The 27,815-nt window shown below is 39.2% G+C and overlaps 1 protein-coding gene and 1 pseudogene across 1 annotated transcript in view; one reads left to right on the forward strand and one right to left on the reverse strand.

Annotated features, from left to right (window-relative positions):
* PDE11A (phosphodiesterase 11A) overlaps nt 1-27,815 on the forward strand; it is a 412,338-nt gene that overhangs the window by 118,136 nt on the left and 266,387 nt on the right. Inside the window, exon 3 of the mRNA XM_043894853.1 lies at nt 25,450-25,539. Coding sequence (XP_043750788.1) covers nt 25,450-25,539 — 90 coding nt within the window. The remainder of the gene's footprint in view (nt 1-25,449; nt 25,540-27,815) is intronic.
* LOC122688243 lies at nt 12,261-24,432 on the reverse strand (annotated as a pseudogene).

Raw genomic sequence — 27,815 nt, forward strand, 5'->3', positions numbered from 1 at the left:
TTCAGGCCCCGGAGTTTGGTGGTCATTCAGCATTCTACTTTCAACACTGGTTGCCACTTCTGCCTTTGACCTGGGCTTCCCCAGGATCAATACTGCAACTCAGGCCGAGGTTGTATTTTTTGTCTTTCCTGATCTGGTCTCAGTTCATCGACACCTTACCCAGACATTGGATATGGCTCTTGATTACCTACCTGCAAGGTTGGCATTGTGCAACTGTTGGTGCATGCTTGCTTGGATGCAAGCCTTTCACTCTAGAAGCATATATGGGCTGTCTACTGCGTGCATTGAGGAACTTGTTTAAGGAGTCCGTTTGCCTCTAACACATCTTCTTTGATTTATTAGAAAAATTAGCTTCAGAGACACTAGTCATTTTATGACAAGCAACAGAAATATAAAATGATGTTATAAAATGGCTGTTGAATTGAACATAATTAATTGATCAATTTAAACCTCAAAGAATGAGCTTCAAATTGAGCAATGAGAAATCTAAAGTATTAACTGCCAAATCACATACATATGCTGACAAAGTGAACAGCCCACTCTTATTCTATCAAACTTGTAAATGATGATTCACCCCCATTTCTTCTCAGGGAGTGCAATTTGTTTATTATAATCATATTTATCCCAGAACTTTGGTTTATTGAATAAATAACTTGTACAAAAGTGGGATTATTGTTCAAATAGCAGTTACTTATTTAGGAATTTTATTGCTGTCTTTAGATCCCTGCTTAGAAGGAGGCTGGAAGAAAAGCAACACTGTGCACCGTGATTTCTGTGCTGAGGGTTTAATGTGAGACTGGGGAGAAAGGGAGATTTATGAAATTCTAAATGGAGTTTATCCAACTACAAAATTAACTCTCCCTCCCCACACCCCCACATTCACCCACACACAGCCTCCTGAAGTATGTAATTGAGATTAAATGTAAAAGAATCCCCCCCCACCAAATATCAAGTGTACAAATGTGAAAAGAAACAGAAAGAAAACCACAGAAGCTGCCTCATAGAAGTCACGAGCTGAAACAAGTCTTGTCCTTGTATGGATGACGTTACAGTTTCATCCCACCGGGCTTTTCAATACTAATACAGTCTTTATGTGTTGTTTTTTTTTTTTGAGATTTATAACATTTATGTAATTTTTACATATTACTATAAATTTAAGCACATATTAAAACATATAGAGTGAAATTTTATGTTTTCATAGGTATCCATGAATATGAAAATATATTTGCAGACTATTTGAAAAGCACACATAGAAAGTACGTCAAACTGATGGAGTCTTTAAAATATGGTTTTAAGATAAGGTTATTTATTTAAGTATGGTAGTCTTCATTTCTCAAAGTTAATGCATTGCTAAATATTCATTTCGTTTTGATCTCACTGACATCTCATCAGTGTTTCTAAACATTTTACGCAGCAGACCAAGACTCTCAGGGAACTAAAGAATGGGCTCTTTCGCAGATGTGGAGAATGAACTTGTGGACCCAGTGGGGGAGGGAGAGGGTGGGACGGGTGGAAAAAGCAGCACTGACACAGGTACACCATCACGTGTGAGATAGATAGCTGGTGGGAAGTTGCTGTTGTAACACAGGGAGCCCAGCCCGGAGCTCTGCAGTGACCCAGCGGGGTGGGTCACAGGCAGGACGGGGAGGCTCTAGAGGGAAGGGATACATGTATCATCACGGCTGATTGGAGTTGTTGTGTGGCAGAAACCAACACAACGTTGTAAAACAATCTTCCTCCAATTAGAAACTAAAAAGGATGACTCTCTAGATATGCTCTCCAAACCCCAGAGAATGCCTCCTCCTCTTGGAGGGCAAGGAAGAGCACAGGGTTTGGAGCTGAGACCCTGTGGGCAGGCGCTCACTGCTCCGGGCAGTGGACGGGAGGGGAGCAGAGTCCAGGCTCAGGCTGGTGACACCTACAGAGAGTGGTTGGGTCATCTTACCTTCACTTTCCTCACCTCCAACACTCAGATTTCTCTGAAAACCCTGGCAAGTCTCATAAAGGAAAAAGATTCCATTTTTCTATAAGCTTTCCCCCCCTTACTAATCCCTCCACATTGACCTAAAGGAACACAGCGTAGGTTTTCAAAGTTCTCCAATGCCTTTATTTTGAGAAACATAAAAACTGAAAACATAACTTCAAGATTTATAGACTGTTCTATTATTTTGAATAAAGTGAATTCTTCAGTTTCAATCAGAATTAGTTCTTACACAGTAACTGGAGATGCTGAATCTATATTACAATTTTCTATGATTTATTCTTAAACTCACAGAAATAAAATCTTCACGTCTGTCAAGTGATTGTCATGTAGCTTTGTAAGTATTTATTAGATGAGATTTATTAAATGGCATTTTCTCTATCTTATGTTCCTTTAAAAATTGATCAACTTCAATTTTTAGAGCAGTTTGAGATTCACAGCAAAATTAGTGGAAAGTACAAGGAGTTCCCACGTACCCCCTGTCCCTACATGGCCTTATCCCCCATCTCAACATCCTGCACCAGAGAGGTACATTTGCTCTGTGAACCTACACTGACAGGTCATTATCACCCAGAGTCCATAGTTGAGTGTGGAATAGTCTATGGATTTTGACAAAGGTTATAATGGCATGGCTCCACCCTCCCAGTATCATGCAGAAAGTTTTACTGCCCTAAAAATGCTCTGTGCTCTGTCTATTCATCCCTCCTTCCCTCCAAGCCCCTGATCTTTTTATTGTCTCTACAGTTTTGCCTTTTCCAGACCCCCATATAGTTAGAATCATACAAAGCGTAGCCTTTTCAGCTTGACGTCTTTCACTTAGTAATATATATATAAGGTTCCTCCATGGCATCTCGTGACTTGATAGCTCATTTTTTTTTTTTTTTTTGTCAGAATAACATCCCATTATCTGGATGCACCACAGTTTATTCACCCATTCACAGACTGAAGGACATCTTGGTTGCTTCTAAGTTTTGGCTATTGTGAATAAAGTCACTTTAAACATCTGGGTGCAAGTTTTGTGTGGACGTAAGTTTGGGTTCATTTGGGTAAGGAGTATGATTGCTGGATCCTATGGTGAGAGTACTAACACTCATTTAAATAAAATCTACTGTAATAATGTATTGTGAACAACTGTAGCCTTTTAAATCATAGCATAACTCTAGCTCTTTGAGATATTCCTTTACTTTAGGAAAGCAGTTACTATTGGTATTGCTCATTTAGAGATAGAGAAACTAATGCAAAGATTGAGATACTGAAGTAGTTATTTTATTGTTCTGTTTTACCAATGATCTGATATATTTTCAGCAAAGCACTTATTAGAATATGGGAAATGTGTTTTTCTATAACAGAACTCCTCTGTCTAACCATGTGCCTTGGCGCTTTTATTACCAGCCACCCATAGAGCAGTTTCGCCTTTGACAGCATGACAGCCCACAGACTGGTAGCCTGGAGGGGAAGCGGTTGTTCTCATCTATGATCTCAGCAGTTAAGAGGCACAGTTTCATCCTCTTAATATTTCCACAGAACAAATCAATGCTGGAGACTGGTTATTTAAGAAATACTTGCTAATTTGATTCTAGTACCAGAAGTGGCAGGTTATATATTAAGGCAGAGAATACTGGAGTGGGTTGCCATTTCCAGCTCCACAGGATCTTCCCAACCCAGGGGTTGAACCCATGTCTCTTGCATCTTCTGCAATGGCAGGCAGATTCTTTACCACTGTGCCACCTGGGAAGCCCCATTATTCTATAGATTGGGAAGCCCCATTATTAAATCATTCTCTTATCTGTTAAAAATATATTCCTTGAGCAACCACTATGTACTATGTACTAGGTATTAGACTGGAGGTTCAGAAATGTGAACTTAATGGTCTTAAGAACTCAAGAATATTTTCACGAATAGATTTCACATTTATGAACTATCAAATTGGTGAAGTAGCAGTGAAAATACTGTCTGACAGGAAAGTTAGTGATAATTTTCCCCAGTGATTTTATAACATACCTGTGTACACTTACTATTATTTTGGGTGCTCAGCATCTTGGTAGCTGGGCCTTGACTTTCCTCTGGAGAGCTACCCTATCCTTCATTTTCAGTCGTTGTTCCCATCCCAAGCTCAGTTCAATTCTGGCCTATCAGAGGATTGCTTTTCTTTGGCTTCAAGGATTGGTTCATCAATGATAATGTAACCCAACCTGGGCCAGTGAGGGCAAGGTCCAAGGCCCAGCTGACTTGTGAAAATAGTCAGGGCAAAGAAGTTCTTCCTACATTGTTGCAATTTTACATTGAATGGCATCTAGAATGACTAAGTGTGTTTGAAAATAAAACCCACCTGAAGGGGAGCTGAGATAAGAGGTGAGTCGGGGTAGCATTTTATGAACTCATTTGAGCTCTGATCCAGCACCTACACCTGTACTTTTTATTTTGTGGACAAATAAATACATATTTTAACAGACTCACCAGAGACAACTTGATTTTTCCATTCTGACTTCCTGTCCCTCACGCTTCCCTCTTTGTCAAGTGTTGTTGGAGGGCCCACAGACATTTTTGGGACCAGTTAGGGAGGAAGTCAAGTTGGGAATATTTAGGTTGAGTTTAGTAACATATATGTATATGGTTTTCAATCCCTTTCATGTGAAATTGTTGCTTGGTTTACCTTGTTGGAATAGCTTCCTTGAACACTGTTTCCACCTACTCTCCCAAGTTTACTCAACGCCTTGATGTCGATAGTCAAGGTCAGAGGTCACATTGTGATATGAGTATTTTCTGTAGTATGTGGCCCTGGAAGTATACACAGTGGAGGAGAAACAAGATTTGCTATGTATGAAGCCAGAAGCTGGTCTGTGGAAAATTCTTCCATTCATTAGATGTGTAAAATTTGTTTTTTATAGATGCTTAGTCAAAGCAGAAGTTCTCTTTTGTCGGAAGCATACTCAATAATGCAGCACATACAGTGATAAATACACCATGCTTTCTTTTCTTTATTACTGTTCAGTTCAGTTCAGTTCAGTCACTCAGTCGTGTCCGACTCTTTGCGACCCCATGAACCGCAGCACGCCAGGCCTTTCTGTCCATCACCAACTCCTGGAGTCCACCCAAACCCATGTCCATTGAGTTGGTGATGCCATCCAACCATCTCATCTTCTGTCATCCCCTTCTCCTCCTGCCCTCATTCTTTGCCATCATCATGGTCTTTCCCAATGAGTCAGCTCTTCGCATCAGGTAAGGACTGGAGTTTCAGCTTCAACATCAGTCCTTCCAATGAACACCCAGGACTGATCTCCTTTAGGATGGATGGGATGGATCTCCTTGCAGCCCAAGGGACTCTCAAGAGACTTCTCCAACACCACAGTTCAAAAGTATCAATTCTTTGGCGCTCAGCCATCTTTAGATTCCAACTCTCACATCCATACATGACCACTGGAAAAACCATAGCATTGAATAGATGGACCTTTGTTGACAAAGTGGTGTCTCTGCTTTTTAATATGCTGTCTAGGTTGGTCATAACTTTCCTTCCAAGGAGTAAGCATCTTTTAATTTCATGGCTGCAATCACCATCTGCAGTGATTTTGGAGCCCCCCCCCAAATAAAGTCTGACACTGTTTCCACTGCTTCTCCACCTATATGCCATGAAGTGACGGGACCAGATGACATGATCTTAGTTTTCTGAATGTTGAGCTTTAAGCCAACTTTTTTACTGTCCTCTTTCACTTTCATCAAGAGGTTCTTTAGTTCTTCTTCACTTTCTGCCATAAGGGTGGTGTCATCTGCATATCTGAGGTTATTGATATTTCTCCCAGCAATCTTGATTCCAGCTTGTGCTTCCTCCAGCCCAGTGTTTCTCATGATGTACTATGCATATAAGTTAAATAAGCAGGGTGACAATATACAGCCTTGACCTACTCCTTTTCCTATTTGGAACCAGTCTGTTGTTCCATGTCCAGTTCTAACTGTTGCTTCCTGGCCTGCATACAGATTTCTCAAGAGGCAGGTCAGGTGGTCTGGTATGCCCATCTCTTTCAGAATTTTCCACAGTTTACTGTGATCCACACAAAGTCTTGGGCATAGTCAATAAAGCAGAAGTAGATGTTTTTCTGGAACTCTCTTGCTTTTTCGATGATCCAGCAAATGTTGGCAATTTGATCTCTGGTTCCTCTGCCTTTTCTAAAACCAGCTTGAACATCTGGAAGTTCACGGTTCACGTATTGCTGAAGCCTGGTTTGGAGAATTTTAAGCATTACTTTACTAGGGTATGAGATGAGTGCAATTGTGTGGTAGTTAGAGCATTCTTTGGCATTGCCTTTCTTAGGGATTAGAATGAAAACTGACCTTTTCCAGTCCTGTGGCCACCGCTGAGTTTTCCAAATTTGCTGGCATATTGAGTGCAGCACTTTCACAGCATCATCTTTCAGGATTTGAAATAGCTCAACTGGAATTCCATCACCTCCACTAGCTTTGTTCATAGTGATGCTTTCTAAGGCCCACTTTACTTCACATTCCAGGGTGTCTGGCTCTAGGTGCGTGATCACACCATCATGATTATCTGGGTCGTGAAGATCTTTTTTTTACAGTTCTTCTGTGTATTCTTGCCACCTCTTCTTAATATCTTCTGCTTCTGTTAGGTCTGTACCATTTCTGTCCTTTATCGAGCCCATCTTTACATGAAGTGTTCCCTTGGTAACTCTTATTTTCTTGAAGAGATCTTTAGTCTTTCCCATTCTGTTGTTTTCCTCTGTTTTTTGTTTTTTTTTTTTTTGCACTGATCGCTGAGGAAGGCTTTCTTATCTCTCCTTGCTATTCTTTGGAACTCTGGATTCAAATGGGTATAGCTTTCCTTTCTCCTTTGCTTTTTGCTTCCCTTATTTTCACAGCTATTTTTAGGGCCTCCTCAGACAGCCATTTTACTTTTTTGTATTTCTTTTCCATGGGGATGGTCTTGATCCCTGTCTCCTGTACAATGCCACGAACCTTCATCCATAGTTCATCAGGCATTCTGTCTATCAGATCTAGTCCCTTAAATCTATTTCTCACTTCCACTGTATAGTCATAAGGGATTTGATTTAGGTCATACTTGAATGGTCTAGTGGTTTTCTCCACTGTCTTCAATTTCAGTCTGAATTTGGCAATAAGGAGTTCATGATCTGAGCCAGTCAGTTCCCAGTCTTGTTTTTGCTGACTGTGTAGAGCTTCTCCATCTTTGGCTGCAAAGAATATAATCAGTCTGATATTGGTGTCGACCATCTGGTGATGTCCATATGTAGAGTCTTCTCTTGTGTTGTTGGAAGAGGGTGTTTGCTATGACCAGTGTGTTCTCTTGGCAGAACTCTATTAGCCTTTGCCCTGCTTCATTCTGTACTCCAAGGCCAAATTTGCCTGTTACTCCAGGTGTTTCTTGACTTCCTACCTTTCATTCCAGTCCCCTATAAAGAAAAGGACATCTTTTTTGGGTGTTAGTTCTAAAAGGTCTTGTAGGTCTTCATAGAACTGTTCAACTTCAGCTTCTTCATCATTACTGGTTAGGGCATAGACTTGGATTACCGTGATATTGAATGGTTTGCCTTGGAAACGAACAGAGATCATTCTGTCGTTTTTGAGATTGCATCCAAGTACTGCATTTCGGACTCTTTTGTTGACTATGATGGCTACTCCATTTCTTCTAAGGGATTCCTGCCCATAGTAGTAGATATAATGGTCATCTGAGTTAAATTCACCCATTCCATTCCATCTTAGTTCACTGATTCCTAGAATGTCGATATTCACTCTTGTCATCTCCTGTTTGACCACTTCCAATTTGCCTTGATTCATTTATTACTGTTAGGTGGGGATTATTGGAAATATAATTTATCAGAATTCCTGCATCTGTAGGACACAAGCCTGTACTAGTAGTAAAAATAGGAAATTGTCCCTGGGTGAAGTTGTATGTGTTATGCATCAGAACCCTCGATAATATATAACTGTTTTGTCCATAGTCTGAGTCCCCCGGTGGGGAAAGAAGACTCTTCGAAACAATGTAACTCGCAATAGGGGAATTTATTACTGACTGGAGCCAGGGCCTCCCGCCCTCACCAGGTGTGTGAGGACAAAAGGCCCCGAGCCCCAGTTCTCTCGGGTATTTATTAGGTCAAAATAAGCAGCAGGTAGTTGGCGCAATCGGATTGGTTACACAGTGGGTAGTTGGCGTAAGCGGATTGGTTACACAGTTGCAAGGTAATTTTTGTTGGCCCAACGTGGGGCTTTCAGCTTTCCCCTGATAGGTTCCCTTTTCTCTGGCTAGGCATATGTTGATTGGCTGGCTCCAGGAGGCGTGATTATTATGTTACCCTGGGAAACCAGGCCTACTCCTAATCTAGGCTGCCTGCCATGGCGTTAGCCATGACAGCCTCACAAAAACAAGTTTTGAGTGATCATGCTAGACTAAATTATTTTTCTGTGTGTCTATACAAAACAGTATTAAAAAATTATCACATAGAAAGGCAGTCAAAAAACAGTAAAAAATGTGGGGAAATTAATATAAGTGTCATGCTTTTTTTCAGTTGTTGTAATGTGGTATTTGTCAACTTATAAAAATGTGTAATATATTGTGGTTTCTTACCTTATCTAAGTAAATGTTCATTTTATAACTAATTTTGTCTTCATAATTTTGTATTTTTTTTAAGGAGATCCCTTCCCAAATGTATAATATTCAGGACTTACAAATTGTGAACTTGCCCCTGGTAAGACATGAGCACTTTTGAATGATCCTGTCAGGTTATTTTCTTGAGATAAATTTCCAAGAGTAGAATTTTAAGGACAAAAAGGCCTGTTCTTTTTTTTTTTTGAAAGAGAGAATGGGGAGAAAGATCACATTTATTAGTTAGGCCTGTTCTTTTTAAAGGCATTTGACATATTTCACAGACTTGTTCTTCAGAAATGCTACACCAATTCATCTCCCTCAAGAGATATTTGTCTCCCACATTATTATTAGTTCTGGATATTAGTTTAAATTTTAATATTTGTCAATAAATAGGAGAAATGTGATAGGTTTTTAATTTAATTTATATTTCTTTGGTAATTAGTTCTGTTCTAATTAATGTACTGAAGGTTTTTTCATGTATTTTTCAGTTGCTTCTTTTTTGTGTGAATTTCTTGTTTAATCTTTTGATCATTTTTATGTTTTTTTTTTCAGATTGATTTAAGAGAATTCTTTTCCTATTTTAGGATAGTCACAATTATCATAAACATTGCAAATCATTTTTCTCATTTTGTCTTTTAGTATTATTTTATATCTTGAGATATAAATGTTTTCACTTGCAAATGTATCCAAAGTCTCTCATAGAATTTCCACATTTTGTGTTACGGCTGGAAAGGACTTTCACAATTAAAGACTATGTAAATATTTGGAACATTTCTCCTATGATTTTTATAGTTTATCCTATAAACTATATTAAACATCCTGTATTTTTATTTTTTATCCTATCTTTAATCTCTCTGGAATTGTTTTTAAAGTTTTTCTAATATTTAGGTTTTTTTTTTTTCCCCCAAATAGTGAACTATTTGTCTCGACATGATTTGTTGACTAAATCCATCCTTTTCTCTTTGATCTGAAATGCCGCCTTTGTCACACACCAACGTGCTGTATGTACTCTGCTGGACTTCTGTTCCACTATGTTATGTGATCATTATGTCCCTGTGTTGTGCTCCGTCACGTCTGACTCTTTGCAACCCCATGAGCTGACTGTAGCCTGCCAGGCTCCTTTGTCCATGGGGATTCTCCAGGCAAGGATACTGGAGTGGGTAGCCTATCCCTTCTCCAGGGGATCTTCCTGTCCCAGGAATTGAACCTGGATCTCCTGGATTGCAGCTAGATTCTTTACCAGCTGAGCTACCAGAGAAGCCCCATTATGTCCCTAATACTACTCTATTTTGATCATCATATGCTTACTTACTTTTTATTTATCTTACTTCTTTTAATGTTGGTTATTGTACATGTTTCATTCCATTTCAATTTTAAAATTACTTAGCTTTTCAAATTCCAAACATATCATTGCAATTTTCACTAGAATAAAATTTATAGATTAATTTGGAGGGAAAATTGATTTGTTTTTAATATTGAGCTTTTTCATTTAGAAATATGGCATGTTTCTGCCTTTAAATATCTTCTTTAATATCCTTTCTAGCTTATTAAAAAATTCATAGCAAATGGTTCTTATCAAGTGACTTCTTAGAATATTAAAGTTATCCTATTTTTTTCTTTACAAGTTAATATAGTTTATGTTAATTGATTTTGCAGTATTGAACCATAAGTTCAGTGACTAGAGATTCTTGGTCATGTCCATTATTTTTTAATATTTGGGTAAATTTGGTTTCTTGATATACAAATATGTATACAGTCATCCTTCAGTATGTGTGGGGGATTGGTTCCAAGGGCCCCATGAATGATAAGTCCATGGATGTTGTAGTTCCTTAAGCAAAATGGTGTAGTACAGTGAATACATGTATTTACTATATGAATATATATTTAATCTTCTAATATTTCATATAGGATATTTCCTATCTGTTTTCATAAGGGACTTATTTTCTAAGTTTAATGTTTTGTGCTATTTTTATTAGAATATTCTGTCAGAACTATTGTATCTTCAAAAAATATTTGAGAATTTTCTACATTCCTCTGGATTCTAGAATAGTTCAAATAGCTAGGAATTGCTTTGTTCTTGAAAATTTGAAAGAATTTGCCTATAAAACCATCTACCCTGGTACATTTTCTAAGGGCGACTACATTACAACTCTCTCCATTATTTATTTCCTTGGTAATTGTTTTACTCCATTTTTCTCATTCTTCTTGATTCAATTTTATTAATGTATATTTTCCTTAAAATTCACAACTTTCCATAACGTTTTCAAATATATAAGCTTAGGGTTATATGCAGAGTCTATTATAATTCTTTTATTTCTCTCCTTCAGCTGTTATTTTCTTTATCATTTTTGTTTTAATATACTTGTGGGTTTTCCACCTGTTTAAACTAGCTAGTGATTTTTTTTTTTTTTGAAACGTAACATTTATTCTTTTTTCTCTTGCTACACTGCCTGAGATCTTTACAGCAGTGATTGGCAAGCAGGGTAATTTTGCAACCCCCTTGCCCCCAGGGGACATTTGGCAAAGTCTAAAGACATTTTTGGTTGTTCTGACTGGAGGGGAAGGGTACCACTGTCATCTGATAGAGGCCAGGGCCACTGTTAAACATACTACAGTGCACAGAACAACACCCCCCACAACAAAGAATTGTCAAGGACAAAAATGTCAACAGTCCCAACACTGAGAAACCCTGCTCTGAAGCAATGTGGACTAACAGTAGCAGGAAGAGGTTTCCTTGCCTAGTTCCTAACTTAATGGACACACAGATAGGATTTTATCATTACAATGTGTTCACTGTTGATTTCTGGTAACACTTTTCAATCATGTTAAGGAAAACTCCTCTGTTCCTAGTATACTAAGTTTCCTCTCAGAATAGGATGTTGAATTTAATCAAATGCTTTTTCCCACATCTATCTAAAATGAACGTACTGTTCTTTCTACCTTTTTTTTGGCGCGCCACATGGCAGGTGGGATCTTAACTCCCCAATGACCAGTGATCAGGAATCCAACTTGTTCCCCCTGCAGTGGAAGCAACCGGAGTCCTAACCGCTGGACTGCCAAAGAAGTCTGTCCCTCCCTTAACTTTTTAAATACAATGACTCATACTTACAGGTTTCATAATATGGAAACACCTTTAATTCCCTGAAATAAACCCAACTTTGTGACAATGTTACTCCCTTAATATACCACTGTGTTTGTTTTGCAACTATGTTATTAGAAAGTTTTACATCTTTGTTCAGAAGCAAAATTAACCTATACCTTCCTCTTTTTTTTGGCTGAACCATGGGGTTGCAGGATCTTAGTTCCCTGACCAGGGACTGAATCCAGGCCACAGCCATGAAAGCCCGGAATTCTAACCACTAGATCACCAGGGAACTCCCTACTTTCTTACATTATCCTTGTGACTATTTCAAATGCCCTTATAAAATGAAATGTGAAACATTTTATCTTTCCCTATGCTCAGAAAAAGCATAAGAATTACCTGTTCCTTGAGGATTTGATAAAATTAGCCATAAAACCATCTAGTGCCTTCTGGGGGAGGGACTATTGACAATCTTTTCTAGTTCTTTCATGGTGACCAATCTTCCATCTATTCTCCAACCTAAGGAAGGGACAGAGGCTGTGGCCAGTTCAGGGGAAGGATCTGAAGAGGCAGGGTCAATGGGGACGTCATAGGGTGACTGGTGGGGGGGCATGGGGAGCTCCAGGGTTTGGAGGGCTCTCACAGGTCGTGATGTCTGGGGGAGCGTAGCTGTCACTCAGGCAGGCATTGCTGGGCGTGGCCACCTTTAGGAAGACCACGTCGTACGTGTTCTTCAGGGCTGCCACGGCATCCTCATGCATGACGTCCTCCAGCCCCACGCTGTTGACCTGGGGCCAAGGGAAGCAGAGCTCAGACGGAACCAGAAGCAATCTCAAGACAGACGTGCCGAGGGCGAGCCCATCAGGAAGCCTGGGCAGGCACCAGGCCAGCAGGCAGGACCCAGGTGTGGGCCAGAAGAGTGATGGGGGTCCCCACTCACCGCTAGGATCTTGTCTCCGATCTGTAACCTCCTGTCCTTGTGGGCAGCACCCCCTTCAATAATCTTGGTCACATAGATGCTGTTATCTCCGGGGATATGTTGGTTCCCGACACCTCCGGCGATGCTGAAGCCAAGACCTTTAGGCCCCTTGATGAGCTTGATCTCCATAAGCTTCTCAGCTGGGGGCTTCCAGCGCATGACGGTAGAGGCAGACAATAGAGCCTGCCTCTTCGAGGGCCTCCACCACCGCTGAGTGGGTCACCTCCCGCACGTCCACTTCATTGACAGACAGGATGCTATCGTTGACCCTGAGACGGCCGTCCTGGGCTGCAGCCCCACCGGGAATGATCTTGGTGATGAAGATGGAAGGGTCATCACCGATGTGGGGGTTATCAGTGCCACCTGCGATGCTGAAGCCCAGACCTGAGTTACCCCTTTCCAATGTGATCTCCTCCTATTCCATTTCCCACTCTGTCCCGTTCACATATCTTGGGGCTTCTAGGGTATCTGTGTTGACAATCACAGGGGGAGAATTGGCCTGGCCTCTGCTTCTCCTCTTTAGGAACCTAAACTAGCTTGTGATTTATATGTTTTATTGATTTTCCTTTCAAGAATCTTTTCTGGGAAAATTTTATCAGTTTTGTTGATTGTTTTCAGTTTTTATTTTTATTAATTCCTTCTTTCTGTTTCTTTGTGTCTGTATTTTTGTTCTTTGGCTTACTTGTATGAAATTTAGACCTGAAGATAAATTGTTGAATTATAACAAGAAACAGCACCTACAGGAAGCAGTGAAACCCTGTTGCTAACATACTGAACTTGGGTGGGGAGTGTGGATGGGATGGGGGAAGTGAGACATTTTGGTTTTGAAGATGGCATCCTAGCTTGTCAGCTAGACTGTTGTAAGACACAGAATGAGAGACCTTAGCTGAACTACCGATGAACCACACAGAAAGCTTCCCCCTTGCCTCTTTGGGTTGATATACCACTCTGGTAATAAACAGTTAGCCCTTCACAAAGTTCTCTTTGTTGTTAGGTCAAACTTTAAGCTCTCTTTGTGTTCAGTGTTATCTGTTAAGAATGTCCTGAATTTACTAGGTACCAACTCTGTGTTTTAGTTGCATAGACACAACTCACAGATCTGATCAAGGCTCTTACATTTATAATATTCGTTTTAGGGTCCTATTACATTAATTAAATATTAATGCTCTAAGCATATTTTTCATAGCCTTCTCTGTTTCTTCTCCACTGGAGAATATTGCTGGAAATTAAAAAATAGTGTGGTTTATTATTCATGTCATTGGTGTTACATTTTGATGATAAATTATTTTTGGAAAATGAAAAAAAAAGATAAGTAGAAGAATCCCCTCTGGGTCTCATGCATTTCTCTGAATAGCAATTTTATATTTCCTCACTGTTTTTCCAGAGATTATTGCATATCTTCCATAAGCATCTATAAAATACTTAGCCATAGTCTTAAAAATTGGAGATACTTTCTGAAGAGCTTCTAATGAGATTAAAAAAAAATACTGTATGTGGTATAAAAATGCTCACACAAAAGTAGTTTAAAAAAACATAGTTTGTAATATGTGTAGGCATTTATATAGTTTCTTATATTTTTTACTTATGACAACCGTGCACAAGGGGATGAACAGTCAGTGTATTTAAAACTCGTGACTTTTCTGGATGGGAAACCTGAGGTTAATTAATTCTTGACACATTATAAGGGTGAGGGGCTCTTGGCTGCTGTTAAATAATCCAGAGATGGTGAGGGATGGCAGTGCTGGGCCAGGGAAGCTCAATGGTATGGTGATAGAGGCTTCAAAAACTGCTGACTTGCTGTCATGTGCTTATGCCTATTTATGGACAACAACTGAAGAGGACTTCAAGGGTTTGGAACTGGGTGATTAAGTCATTAATGATTCTTTTGGCAGGTAGGGCCTTTTGGAGGAGGAAACTTTTTCTTCAGGAGGACAGGGGGATTAAAATGACAAGCTTGGTTTTGGAATGCTGAGTTTAAGGCATTAAACTCAGGTTGAAATGTCTTATAGGTAACTGGTGATGCAGAGCTAGAGCACAGAGAAAGGTCAGCACCAGAGTGTCAACTTTGAGTATCGTCCCAGAAGTTACCATTGAGACACACACAAGAGAAAGAGACTTTGGCACCTGTTTAGTTAATATGGTTGAATTCAGAGTTGAGTTCAGCCTAGGACCAGGAATGCTAAAATTAGACCGTAAGACAGAGGAAGCAAAGGTTTTCAGAACTCACATTGGTGAACTGGGACCAGAAACTCTGAAGCATAAATCTGAAAAACAGCAGAGGAGGGCTGAGAAGGGTGGGAAAATCGGAGAGTGAAGTCAGAGGCAAAATAAATTAACAACAGACCGAAGTTCAAGAGTGAGGCAGGAAAAGCAAGTGAGCAGGAGGAAGTTTCTCAGCCTTCTTCAATATCTGGCTGCACCAAGTTCATTGTCTTTTCTCACTGACTCTTGGTCAAAGGTTAATCCTTGTGTGGCCAACCCACTTTATTTTGTAGGATTTTTACATTGTCAGAATAAGTCAATTCTTAGAGGGAGATTGTAAAAAGAGAGAATTAGAAGGCCAAACACCGAATCCAGAATTACAATTTAAATGGGGAATCAGAAACACAGAAATAGAAATAGGAATTTATAGTGCAGGGAAACCAAGATTTTAATATCTTGCTGGTGATTGAGTGTTAAAGGCTTCAAAGAGGACTTAGAATAACTGATGGATCTTGTGATCCGGTGATTGGAAAGTTATAGACAAGCTTCCTGTAGACTGAAGATTGTAAGCTGGGTGGTAGAATGTGAGGAATTGAAGACGAGCAGATGTAGGTCACATAGTGAAAATGGAAACAGCAATACCAGGTGAGAGGGAATACATTCCTCTTTGAAGGGAGAGGAGAGCAGCTGGACATAGGAGACAGAAATGATGATGATAGAGAGGAAGATTCTTCAGAAAAGACAGAATGAAAAACTCTGGCAAATGCCTTGTCTCCATAGACAAGCCATGCGTTTTTCCTTGGGCCTAGAAAAAAGGAGGTTGTCTTGGGTAGACTTGAGATATTGAGATAAGATTGAGAGTGGAAGAGAAAATATGTTCAAACTTTGTATTAAGCCTAAATTTATCTGGAATCAGAATACAAACAAAAAAATCTGATCAAGGTTTATACAAAACTAACCTGTAATATAACTGTGAATAACAGAACTGGACATGGGACAACAGACTGGTTCCAAATAGGAAAACAAGTACATAAAGGCTGTATATTGTCACCATGCTTATTTTAACTTAAATGCAGAGTACATCATGAGAAATGCTGGGCTGGAGGAAGCACAGGCTGGAATCAAGATTGCCAGGAGAAATGTCAATAACCTCAGATATGCAGATGACACCACCCTTATGGCAGAAAGTGAAGAAGAACTAAAAAACCTCTTGATGAAAGTGAAAGAGGAGAGTGAAAAAGTTGGCTTAAAGCTCAACATTCAGAAAACTAAGATCATGGCACCTGGTCCCATCACTTCATGGCAAATAGATGGGGAAACAGTGGAAACAGCGTCAGACTTTATTTTTGGGGGCTCCAAAATCACTGCAGATGGTGATTGCAGTCATGAAATTAAAAGACGCTTACTCCTTAGAAGGAAGGTTATGACCAACCTAGATAGCATATTAAAAAGCAGAGACATTACTTTGTCAACAAAGGTCCGTCTAGTCAAGGCTATGGTATGGTTTTTCCAGTAGTCATGTATGGATGTGAGAGTTGGACTATAAAGAAAGCTGAGCACCAAAGAATTGACGCTTTTGAACTGTGGTGTTGGAGAAGACTCTTGAGAGTCCCTTGAACTGCAAGGAGATCCAAGCAGTCCATCCTAAAGGAGATCAGTCCTGGGTGTTCATTGGAAGAACTGATGTTGAAGCTGAAACTCCAAACCTTTGGCCACCTGATGCGAAGAGCTGACTCATTGGAAAAGACCCTGATGCTGGGAAAGATTGAGGGCAGGAGGAGAAGGGGACGACAGAGGATGAGATGGTTGGATGGCATCACCGACTCAATGGACATGGGTTTGGGTGGACTCCGGTAGTTGGTGATGGACAGGGAGGCCTGGTGTGCTGCGGTTCATGGGGTCACAAAGAGTTAGACACAGCTGAGTGACTAAACTGAACTGAACTGAAAACTGCTCTAAAAATAAAGTCTATTAATTAAAACAATTTTTAAAAGGACTAAGTACTGATGCATGTTATAACATGTATGAAGCTTTTTAACAGAATACTACATGAAATCAGTCAGCGAGACACAAAAGGCCAAGTACCCATGATTCCATTTATATGAAATGTCCACTGCTTTAAGAACCATGAGTTATTAAAAAAAAAAAAAAAAAAAGGCGCTAGATAAATGAGATGGTAAAAGGAAGGTGTCAACTAAAAAGACGCACAACATAAGAGCTGTAAGTTAAGTTTTCTTGGGGGTAAAATGAGGACTGCAGCCCAGGAGACAGCACCTTAGATAGCTCTGAGAGACTGCTCCAAAGAGGCAATGGGGAAAGGTCAATATATAAGATTTTGGTGAAGGGGGAGTTCATTGCAATCGAGCATTTACGTGAGGAGCTAACTCTGTTAGCTCCTTTCTGTTAGTCACCGTGAAGGGATTTTAGTGCTTTTCCAGATCTGAAGAGATGCAAAGATTGGGATCATGAAATCAGTTCCTGAAAATATATTTCTTTTTTTTTTTTCTGAAAATATATTTCTAAAGATCCTTTCCACCAGTTTGGAACAGAGCGCCTCACCCTCCGCCCTGAATCGCCCTCAGGGGATGTTGAAGGTCAGCAGTTGCAGCAGCTCAGGGCTCAGTTTCCGCAGAGGCAGATGGCAAATGCCCTTGTTGTTGTTGTTCTGCTGCTGGCAAATGCTCTTGGCAAGTGCCAATTCACAATTGACTGGCCAGTGCCAATTTGTGGTTGACAAAGGATTGTGCTACTAATGTGAAGAAATCATGTGAGTATGTTTCAAATATAAAAAAAAATATGTATTTCTCTTCAGAAAATAACCTAAAAGGAATTTTTCTATTCATATGTTGATTGCAATATGATAGAATTTTTCTAGCATCAGAATGTTGAAGCCATGACTCAATTACTGTGTAGTATAGCTTCCTGCCTTTATACCTTTCCTTGGTAAGTGAAAAGATCATAATGATGTTAATAGCTAAGACTCAAGAATGCCTGGATCAAACTGTAGCTCAAACTGATTTCTTACAGGAGCTTTTGAGTTACAAAAATGAACAGAGATACTGGGAAGGCTGAGATATGTAGGTCAACCTACTTACAAAAATAACCTTGATGGAGTTACATAGGTAGATATTACTGTAAAATTTCTTCACACAGTGAAAGGGAGTTGGCCAAACTTACCATATTATCTATTCATCTCAGACAAAGCAATCATATCTTGTAGACCCATTGGACTGTATCGCATAGATGACAGTTGCTAATTATCAAGAAAGAGTCATGATTTTAAAAAATGAAAGATGGTTAATATTCTTAGAATATAAAGAGTTCTTATGAAGCAATAAAAATAGATAAATGTCCAGTAAAAAAAAAAGGAAGATAAATAGGCCACAATAAAAAATAGAGATAGCCAACAAATTATGAAAATTGTTCAATATCATTAATAATCTAATAAATAGAAGTTAATGCAAAAATGAGTATTGATTTAGTCAATCATATAGATATAATTTTAAAAGAATGTTAATACCCAGTGTTCCATGAGTAGGGCATTACTGTTAGTGGGTATATAAATTGGTAGCACTTTTTTGGAGGCTGATTTGGCAATAACTAGTAACTTTTCTTTTAAATGCACATATACTGCAACCTTAAACTTTTAATTCTAGGAATCTGTCCAACAGAAGTATTGTTCAGGTGCACAAAGATATATTTGTAAGGAAGTTCATGACAGTGTTATTTGTAATAGGGAAAAATTGGAAACAAGGTGAACATCTACTAATAGGCACATCCACCCCCTAGAATATTTGTCAGAGATTAAAAAGAATTAAGCGGATGTCTTTGGGACTGACATTAATGATTTCCAAGATTTATTGCCAAGTAATAAGAAGGTGTAGAACATAACTTACAGTCTGATCCCTCTTGTGTTTACCACCACTCCTAAAACTAAATATGTGCATGTGGTTCGTAAAAAGGGATCCAGAAGAATACACTGTAAATGCTAACAGGGTTTTCTCCTTGGGAGAGGAGAGGGTGGCAAGACAGGAAATGAAAGGGGATCTGTGGTTATTTTATTGTATGCACTGCTATACTGTTGGATTTTTTTTTAACAAAAGCTAGAAATTTGTTTCTTCTTAGGAGTTATTTAAAAGTGTACACATGTCAATGAATGAATACTAACACTAGTATTAATATTCTAAATCATTTAGAATATTGCCTGGTACAGAGGAAGTATTAATGCCATGTAAATGTGTGTTAAATTAAATACATTCAAATATTAGAGCTCTATTTTAAGAAAATAATCATGAGATGTGCAAAGATTTAATTGCAAGGCAACCACTAATCTACTTTTTTCTCTATATATTTTCTTTTTCCAGACTAAACAATGGAATGTTTTGCATTAATAAAAATTGGTTATAATAAGTTATAGCTGGTTATAAAAAGTAAAGAAATGCAGAAAACAAAATATTACATGTAGGATTTTTATTATGATATAATAGGCCTATTTGAGTTTATGTGAAGAGAGAGAGAGAAGAAAACTTGAATGATGGTTTCCAAAATGTTAATGGTGGTTACCTCTGAGTGGTGGAAATGAGTACTTTTCTTTTCTGTTGAAATATTGTGACAATGCAAATTATCTTAGAAAGGACATGGATCGCAAAATGGGATCTTTCAGGGTTTTCCCGTCGATGTCTGTGATAGGGTGGAAATGTAGAACTGTCACAGAGGATTATTTTTCCAAAGTCTGAAGCGTGGGGAATGGGGTCACATAGAGATAAGGGCTTCCCTGGTGGCTCAGATGGTAAAGAATCCGCCTGCAATGCAGAAGACCTGGGTTCCGTCCCTCGGTTGGGAAGATCCCCTGGAGGAGGGCATGGCAACCCACTCCAGTATTCTTGTCTGGAGAATCCCCATGGACAGAGGAGCCTGGTGGGCTATAGTCAGAGGAGTTGCAAAAAGTTGGACATGACTAAGCAACTAAGTCATGCACAACTCATCACAGAGAGATAAGGCTATCGGTTAATGTGACTGGTACCTGCATAATTCAAGTGCTCAGCAGGCCAGAGTCTCTAAAAAGTCCAAGAGATTAGGTATTTGATACTGAACTGCAACTTGCCAGGAATTGAACTCAGCCTATCAAGGAAAAGCTTGGAATATCCATACTCTTGGGAATATTTTAGCCAATACTAGCTTCAAGGAAAGAGCTGAGAATAGTGGAAGGGTCCTCACTACAATTCTTCTGGGGGCCCACCTTTAATACCCAGGGCAGAGGCAGAATCTCTAACATCCCCCCTCTGCTAAGAAGGGGAAGTGGAGGAATGGTGAACTTTTCCTTCCTTATTTGCCGTCTTGTTCTCTCTTATCTTTTATGACTAAAATTCTCCTTCTACCCATTCTCTTAGGGTCTTCATTCTTAAAGTGGGCAGTTTCAATAAGTATGCAATTGGATCATCTATTCCAGATGCCAGTGTTTCATTTAAACAAATTTGTACTTTATGCCTCTGTGTATTTATTGGAGACTTTTCTTCACAGAGGGCACAGCTCTGAGAGGAAAAGGCACGCTTCAGCCAAAAGTATATACTTTGGTGTGATCTGATAAGATACGTTTATTATTCTGATTCTTGAAATAAAAACCCAACCTATTTTAGTCACTGAATTTGCACAGAAAGATTACAGTGAACTAAACTATACCTCTGGAAGCAGGAATTTCTTCCAGAGTTTCCAGAGCTTCAAAGTAATTTTTCACTATTTCAAGTATTCTATTTCTGAAAGATGTGGAAAGTGTTTCATTATGTGAAAATCCTGTGACTGGTTCCTATTTTGATGCTTTATTTTCCAAATTACTCTATTTGAAGAGTTTATTTAGCTTTTGAATTACAACTGTTAGAACACCCCCAGTTCCAAATCAGCAGGGCTTGAATCAGCAAAGTGCCTTATAGTTAATGCCTCAAGGCAGATCCCAGGATCTGCACAGAAAAGCAAGGTGTGGGTCAGACCCCCTAATTTGGCTGACAGTGATGTGGCACCTCCAGCTGTGTTGCCTCCAGGAGTGGGGTTCATAAAGGGGATGGCCCCAGGCCTCTCACTGCAAGCATCCAGTGTAGACCCCCAGTGTTCTTTAATGATGTATAATTGGACCAGACTAGACCATGGGGCTTGAATAGCCTTTCTCTGCAGTCAAAGTGCTCAGTACCTACTGTCTTTCTTTAGGACATTGATGGACGGTCCCAGTGCTCAGATTTTATGTTTATTAGTGATACTTTTCATGAGTTTCCAGGGCTAAAGTGACTTTTTCACACTGTTTAATGATTTTCAGTTTAACTCCCTTTCTGAGTGGGATGTTGTAAAGATTAATTAGCCAGTGTTCATAAAGTGCTTTCAAGCTGAAAAGTGCTGCACAAGGGTGTACAGACTCATTAGCTTCTTAGTCATTAAGGCTTTTTAGACCTTTTGGCCTTCAGAAACTAGATGGTGAAGACCAAATTAGTATTTTTTTCTTGGAGGAGAGGGACTTCAGAAAGAGCAGAATAGAACAGTATTTCTTTTTCTAAAAAAGACATGTTTTGCACTGGAACTGAAAAAGGATATAAGATTTTTTTTCATTATCTCCTATTTCCATAATGCTTCAGCTGCTTCTTACTCCCTTCTTTCAAATTGTATTTGACTGTTTCTCCTGCATATGTGTTAAGAAATTCTATACTTGTTGCATAGGCATGGTGGTGGTGGTAGAGATGGTGGGGGACAGGGAGGCCTGGCGTTCTGCTGTCTATGGGGTCGCAAAGACTGAACATGACTGAACAACAGCAGCAGCAATGGAGCTGAGTCTGACCCCCAAAAGTGTTGAATTGTTGTGCCGGTGAATGGCACAGTATAGATCATTCCCTTTGTAAGTAAAGATCCCCTTTTAGTTTATAGTGTTTCATGAAGGTCTGGTATTGTCTCCATCCATAGTAATCTTTAGATATATAATATATAGGATTATATATATATGTGTGTCATTGTTGTTCAGTTGCTAAATCATGTCTGACTTTTTGCAACCCCATGGCCTGCAAGGCAGCAGGCTTCCCTGCCCTTCACTGTATCCCAGAGTTTGCTCAATTCATGTCCATTGAGTTGGTGATGCTATCTAACCATCTATATATACACATATGTATGAATGAGTTCTATATAATTCAATTAAAAGCATTTTATTGAGGGTGGAAAAGTACAAAAAGACATAAAAAGATTCTTGAAAAAAAAAAAGACAGAGATGAATTATTTACCAAGAATTAGATTGACAGTTGACTTTTCAACAGCATTAACTGCACGTGATAGGGAAATATCTTCTAAGCACTGAGAGAAAACAGCTGTCAAATTAGAATTGTGTACCCAAATAAATTAACCTTTAAGTTCATAAAATAAAAACACTTTAATACAAAACAAAGCACTTACCACCAATGCTGAAGAATGTTCTAAAGGATTGTCTTCACAAAGAAAGAAAATTATCCTAGAAGGGAAGAAGGAGGTACTGGAAGAAATGAACAGGGAAAAATTGGTAAACATGTGGACAAATCAAAATAAGCACTGCCTAATAACAATAACAAAATAATGTCCAATTTGTAGTAGCAAAGCCAGATAGAACTAGAAAAAAAGGTAACAGGAAAAAAAAAAAAGTATATCAGGAAGTAGTATTGAGAGTTAAAGTATTCCAGAGTCCTTACCTTATTTATGAGGAGACTAAAGATGTTAAATTTAGATTTTATCAAGTATGTACATAAAATTTCTCTTAAATAAAGGAAGTGTAATGTAGTAAAGGGGAGAATCAATGGAATGAGGAAATAAAATCAGTAGCAATTGACTCAGTAAAAAAGAGAGTAAGGAAATTTAATACTGCCTTTAGTAATTGTGAATCTCTTGCCTTAACATTACATATACTAAATAACTATGTGTAGACTTCATACACACACACAACACACACACACACACACACACACACACACACACACACACACACACACACACACACACACACACACACACACACACACACACACACACCCTTACAGGGAAAATGAAAAAAAAATAGTGATATGTGAACAGGTGGTTCTGGCTTGGGATAAGATGTTTAATAACAGCATCATACAGATTACATAGGGCATGCATTACCAGAGAAGAACCTGAAATGTAGGGAACCAAAATCTTTTATAATAGACAGTAAACCCACCTGACCTCTGCCTCAGAGAGAGGCATTATCTTCATTATACTGCATAGTAAGCATTTCTGCTCTTTGTTCTATTTTACAAGACTGTTAACTATATAAACACTCTGGAAAGATGAGCCATTGCCTTTGTTTGCAAGATGTGCAGAAATATGAGGAATACATGGAGAATATTTCTCAACAAATTTGATAAATTTGTGAAGCCTGTTTTCTCATCTGAAAAGTAGAATGAATAGTATAACTATGTAGTTGTGAGGATCAGATGATATAGCGCATATAAAATGCTTGACATCATATCCAAGGACTTTGTCAATATAAGCTACTATTATAAATGATTATTTCTTGAATAAGATGTAAGTGTGTTTATTGAATTCTTTGTTTTCTCTAATAAATTGTGAATCACTATGTTGTACACCTGAAACATACAATACTCTACATCAACTCTATCTCAGTAAAAGCAATCGGGGTCTCAGCATTAGCTTCTACAGCCTTCTGAATTATTAAGACTTTTAGGGACACTCTGTCAGAGTTGAGGATGCCCAAGTAGCCAAAGCAAGATTTTAATAGGAAAGAAATGATAGGAATTGTGAAGTTCCCTTCGTCTTTAGACCATCTACAGCTCTCTACAAAAGCACCTCCCACTCCAAGTAGTTTCATTCTGGGTATCCCAGTGTTGCCAAAATCCTGGGCTCTGTTCTCTGGTACCAAACTGAAACACAGAGACAGAATTTTGGGTGAAGTAGAAAAGAGTAGCTTTTATTGCTTTGCCAGGCAAAAGAGGCCACAGTAGGCTAGCGCCCTCAAGACTTTGCCCTCCCTTGGGAAAAATAGGAAGGGGACTTATAGTTCAGGAGGGGGAGGGAGTGCTGCAGATAAGAAGTAGGGCAGATGCAAGCTTGCATTCTTCTTTCCTGTTGGAAAGCCTTTACATGGTCAAAGTCGGGATCAGGAGGTCTTGGGAGGGTTCCGGTAGTCCTTGAGGCTATCGAATCTTGACCTTTTTTTCTGGAATAAAGAATACTCACAAAAGAAGGGAGTGTTAGGGAGGGCTTCCTCAGAGAAGCAAACACCATGTGCATTGTAGAGCTCTGATTAAAAAGAAATTGTTTTCAAAATTGAATTTTGAATTACATTCAAAATGTAATTAAGTAAGCAAGAGAAACATTTCTGAGAAAATGGCTGAGTGGGCTTAAAAGAATAAGGCCTAGCATATTGGAGGCAACCTTAACCAATTTCTACTAACACCACGAGTGTCTCACACCTGCTCCTGGGTGGATCCTCCCTTGCTGTTTTCATCCCTCACCCTCAGCGAGCTCTGCACTGCCCTCTTCTGGGCATGGAAGGAGCTGCTCGGTTTTGCCACTGCTCTGCTCTGTACCTCTTGATATGGCATCATGGGTGTGTGTGTGTGTGTGTGTGTGTGTGTGTGTGTGTGTGATAGAGAGACTGACTGTCATATAAAACATGCCCACATGCCCTTTTGCCTCTACTTCAGAGAAGTCCCAAGACATTGTCTCTTGTCACAATCCCCTACATTGTAAAGAGTTTAGGGAAATAATGATTTTGGCTTTTACTTGAAACATTTCCTCTCACTAGAATCAGAGATTCTGCAGGTGAATTTGAGTGAGAGTGCCAGGAAGTACTGGAAATCATGAGACCTAGACCCCCTGTAATAAGAAACTTTTTGTTTCTTATTGTTTCTTTTTGTTTCTTAAGACAGGCCTGTCATATCAGGCCTGTGGCATGTGGCTGTTTCTCCCCATAGGAAGAGTGTCTCACCTAAAGGATCCCCAGCCTCTCCTCAGACCAGCTTCTGAGGCACCAGCCACTAATCTGCATTCATGTCTAGTTGTGTCAACAGAACGGTGGGCTCAATTTGAACCCTTCTGTGTGAGGCTCCTTGGCCCTCTGGCCCCTCGGTTCCTACCGGGCCCATCCTAACAGTCATACTCAAGTCTGAAGCTGGCAGGGTTCTAGGGTCAAGCTGAGATCCCTGCTACTGATACATATGTACAAAGAAGTTGGCTTATATCCTGCCTACTTCCAAGTGTGAGTATGTGCATTGCCTTAAATTTTAAATATATCAGACTTCCTCCATTTACTCATTTTTCATTGATCAACAAAGGCATACAGAGATGCCTTTTATACACAGTTCCTGTATCATAGCCATCACAGTCTGTTTCTCATTTTATGTCTTCACAGATGTGACTGTTCCTAGTTAAAACCTGAGACTACAGCATAGTTAACTCTGAAGAATATTCTTTCTGAAGTTAAGATATTAGCATCAACAACACTATATTCTGCCTCTGTGGTTGAAAACAATGTATTAAAATCAGGCATGTGAAGGAAATGTGGAATCTGGCTCCATATTTTTATGGTTTAATGTTCTTAACACTCTCTTTGCCCCCAGGTCATGCAGATGTATCTTCCATTTTGTGGAATTGCCATATCTAATGCTCAGCTCTTTGCTGCCTCAAGGAAAGAATATGAAAGAAGCAGGGTGAGTAGAAAGAAGCATTGCTGACAATCCTCAGAGCTCTTTGTCTTTCAAGTGTCTGTGAGTCATTATGTCTTTTAAAAACAGTAGATGATCTTTGAATAGTACAGAAACATTTTTTTTTAATCTGTATAATCCTTCAAGTCTGTGGTTGATGATCCCCTTTAAGCAATAAACCCAAATGGAAGTGGATATAAATCCTCTGTTGTTGTGCAGGGGAAATAGCTTCTTTTAAAAAGGAAATTAATTTTCACATCTATACTACAAGGCAATAGATATATTCTAGCTTACTCACAGTTTTGAAACAATAACACAATTAGTGATCTTTTTACAATTTAGTTCCTTTAAGAAGCAAGGTATGTTATAGATGATTTCACCCCAACTCACAAATTATGTTTGTGAATTGAAAGTTTTCCTGGAAGAGGATGATAATGTTGCAAACACCAGCTTATAGGATTATAAAGAAACACAGATACAGGGATTACTGTCATATACCTTCACCAGTTGTAGGGCTAAGTAGTAAAAAACAAAACAAAAACAAAGACTGGTACTCAAAAAATTGCTAAACAATCAAGTAGAGGTTAAATATATTAGACTCACTCTATTTTTAAATATAGGGGCATTGCTGTTACAATTTAGAAATATATTTAACAAGAAGATGTTCAGAAAGGTTAGAAACCCTCAGTTGATTGGTAATCAAATTGATTAAAAGTTTCATTTGCTAAGCATTATGATTTACGAATATTTCACAGGAAACAATTAACAACTACAGCCATCTTCTATAGCATCTTCTGATTTGGATCCTGTTTTCATCTTTAGCCCCATGTCTTACCATTCTCCTCCTTTCATTGGGCACTCCAGCAGTATAGGCCCCAATTTCCAGAAAACAGTCTGTTTCACTTTCTCATTCTCTTAGTAATATTTCTCCCTCTGCTTTCAGTGCCTCATGTCCACATTTTTCTCCCACTGCTTTTGCCTTGCATTTCTCTGAAGACCCAGCTCAGTGTTCCACTTAATCTTTCCTTCTTTGCTTATTATTTTGTCTTATATTTACTGCCATTGTTTTATTGTGGTCACTTATCATACTGTATAGTATTTATCAATGGCCCTCCTCTCCAACTACATTTTGAATTCCTTAAGGAACACTTCATGCATTATGAATTGTTGCATCCTCATGTATTCATTTATTCACTCAACAAATATTTATTTTGTGGTCTTCTTCAGACACTGTCCATCAAAGTCCCTGCCTTCATAGAACTTACATTTAGATGAAACGATAGATAATAGACAAACAAGCAAATAAAAAATAATATAGTATCAGGTAGTGGTAGTTCAGTTCAGTTCAATCGCTCAGTCGTGTCCAACTCTTTGCGACCCCATGAATCACAGCACGCCAGGCCTCCCTGTCCATCACCAACTCCCGGATTTTACTCAAACTCATGCCCATCGAGTTGGTGATGCCATCCAGCCATCTCATCCTCTGTCATCCCCTTCTCCTCCTGCCCCCAAATCCCTCCCAGCATCAGGGTCTTTTCCAATGAGTCAACTCTTCGCATGAGGTGGCCAAAGTATTGGAGTTTCAGCTTCAGTATCAGTCTGTTCAGTGAACACCCTGGACTTATCTCCTTTAGGATGGACTGGTTGGATCTCCTTGCAGTCCAAGGGACTCTGAAGAGTCTTCTCCAACACCACAGTTCAAAAGCATCAATTTTTCGGCCCTCAGCTTTCTTCACAGTCCAGCTCTCACATCCATACATGACCACTGGAAAAACCATAGCCTTGACCAGACAGACCTTTGTTGGCAAAGTAATGTCTCTGCTTTTTAATATGCTATCTAGGTGGTCATAAGCGTCTTTTAATTTCATGGCTGCAATCACCATCCACAGTGATTTTGGAGCCCAGAAAAATAAAGTCTGACACTGTTTCCACTGTTTCCCCATCTATTTCCCATGAAGTGATGGGACCAGATGCCATGATCTTAGTTTTCTGAATGTTGAGCTTTAAGCCTACTTTTTCACTCTCCTCTTTCACTTTCATCAAGAGGCTTTTCAGTTCCCCTTCACTCTCTGCCATAAGGGTGGTGTCATCTGCATATCTGAGGTTATTGACATTTCTCCCAGCAATCTTGATTCCAGCTTGTGCTTCTTCCAGCCCAGCATTTCTCATGATGTACTCTGCATATAAGTTAAATAAGCAGGGTGACAATACACAGCCTTGACACACTCCTTTTCCTATTTGGAACCAGTCTGTTGTTCCATGTCCAGTTCTAACTGTTGCTT

Source organism: Cervus elaphus, chromosome 33, assembly GCF_910594005.1.
Source record: "Cervus elaphus chromosome 33, mCerEla1.1, whole genome shotgun sequence".
Lineage (NCBI taxonomy): Eukaryota > Metazoa > Chordata > Mammalia > Artiodactyla > Cervidae > Cervus > Cervus elaphus.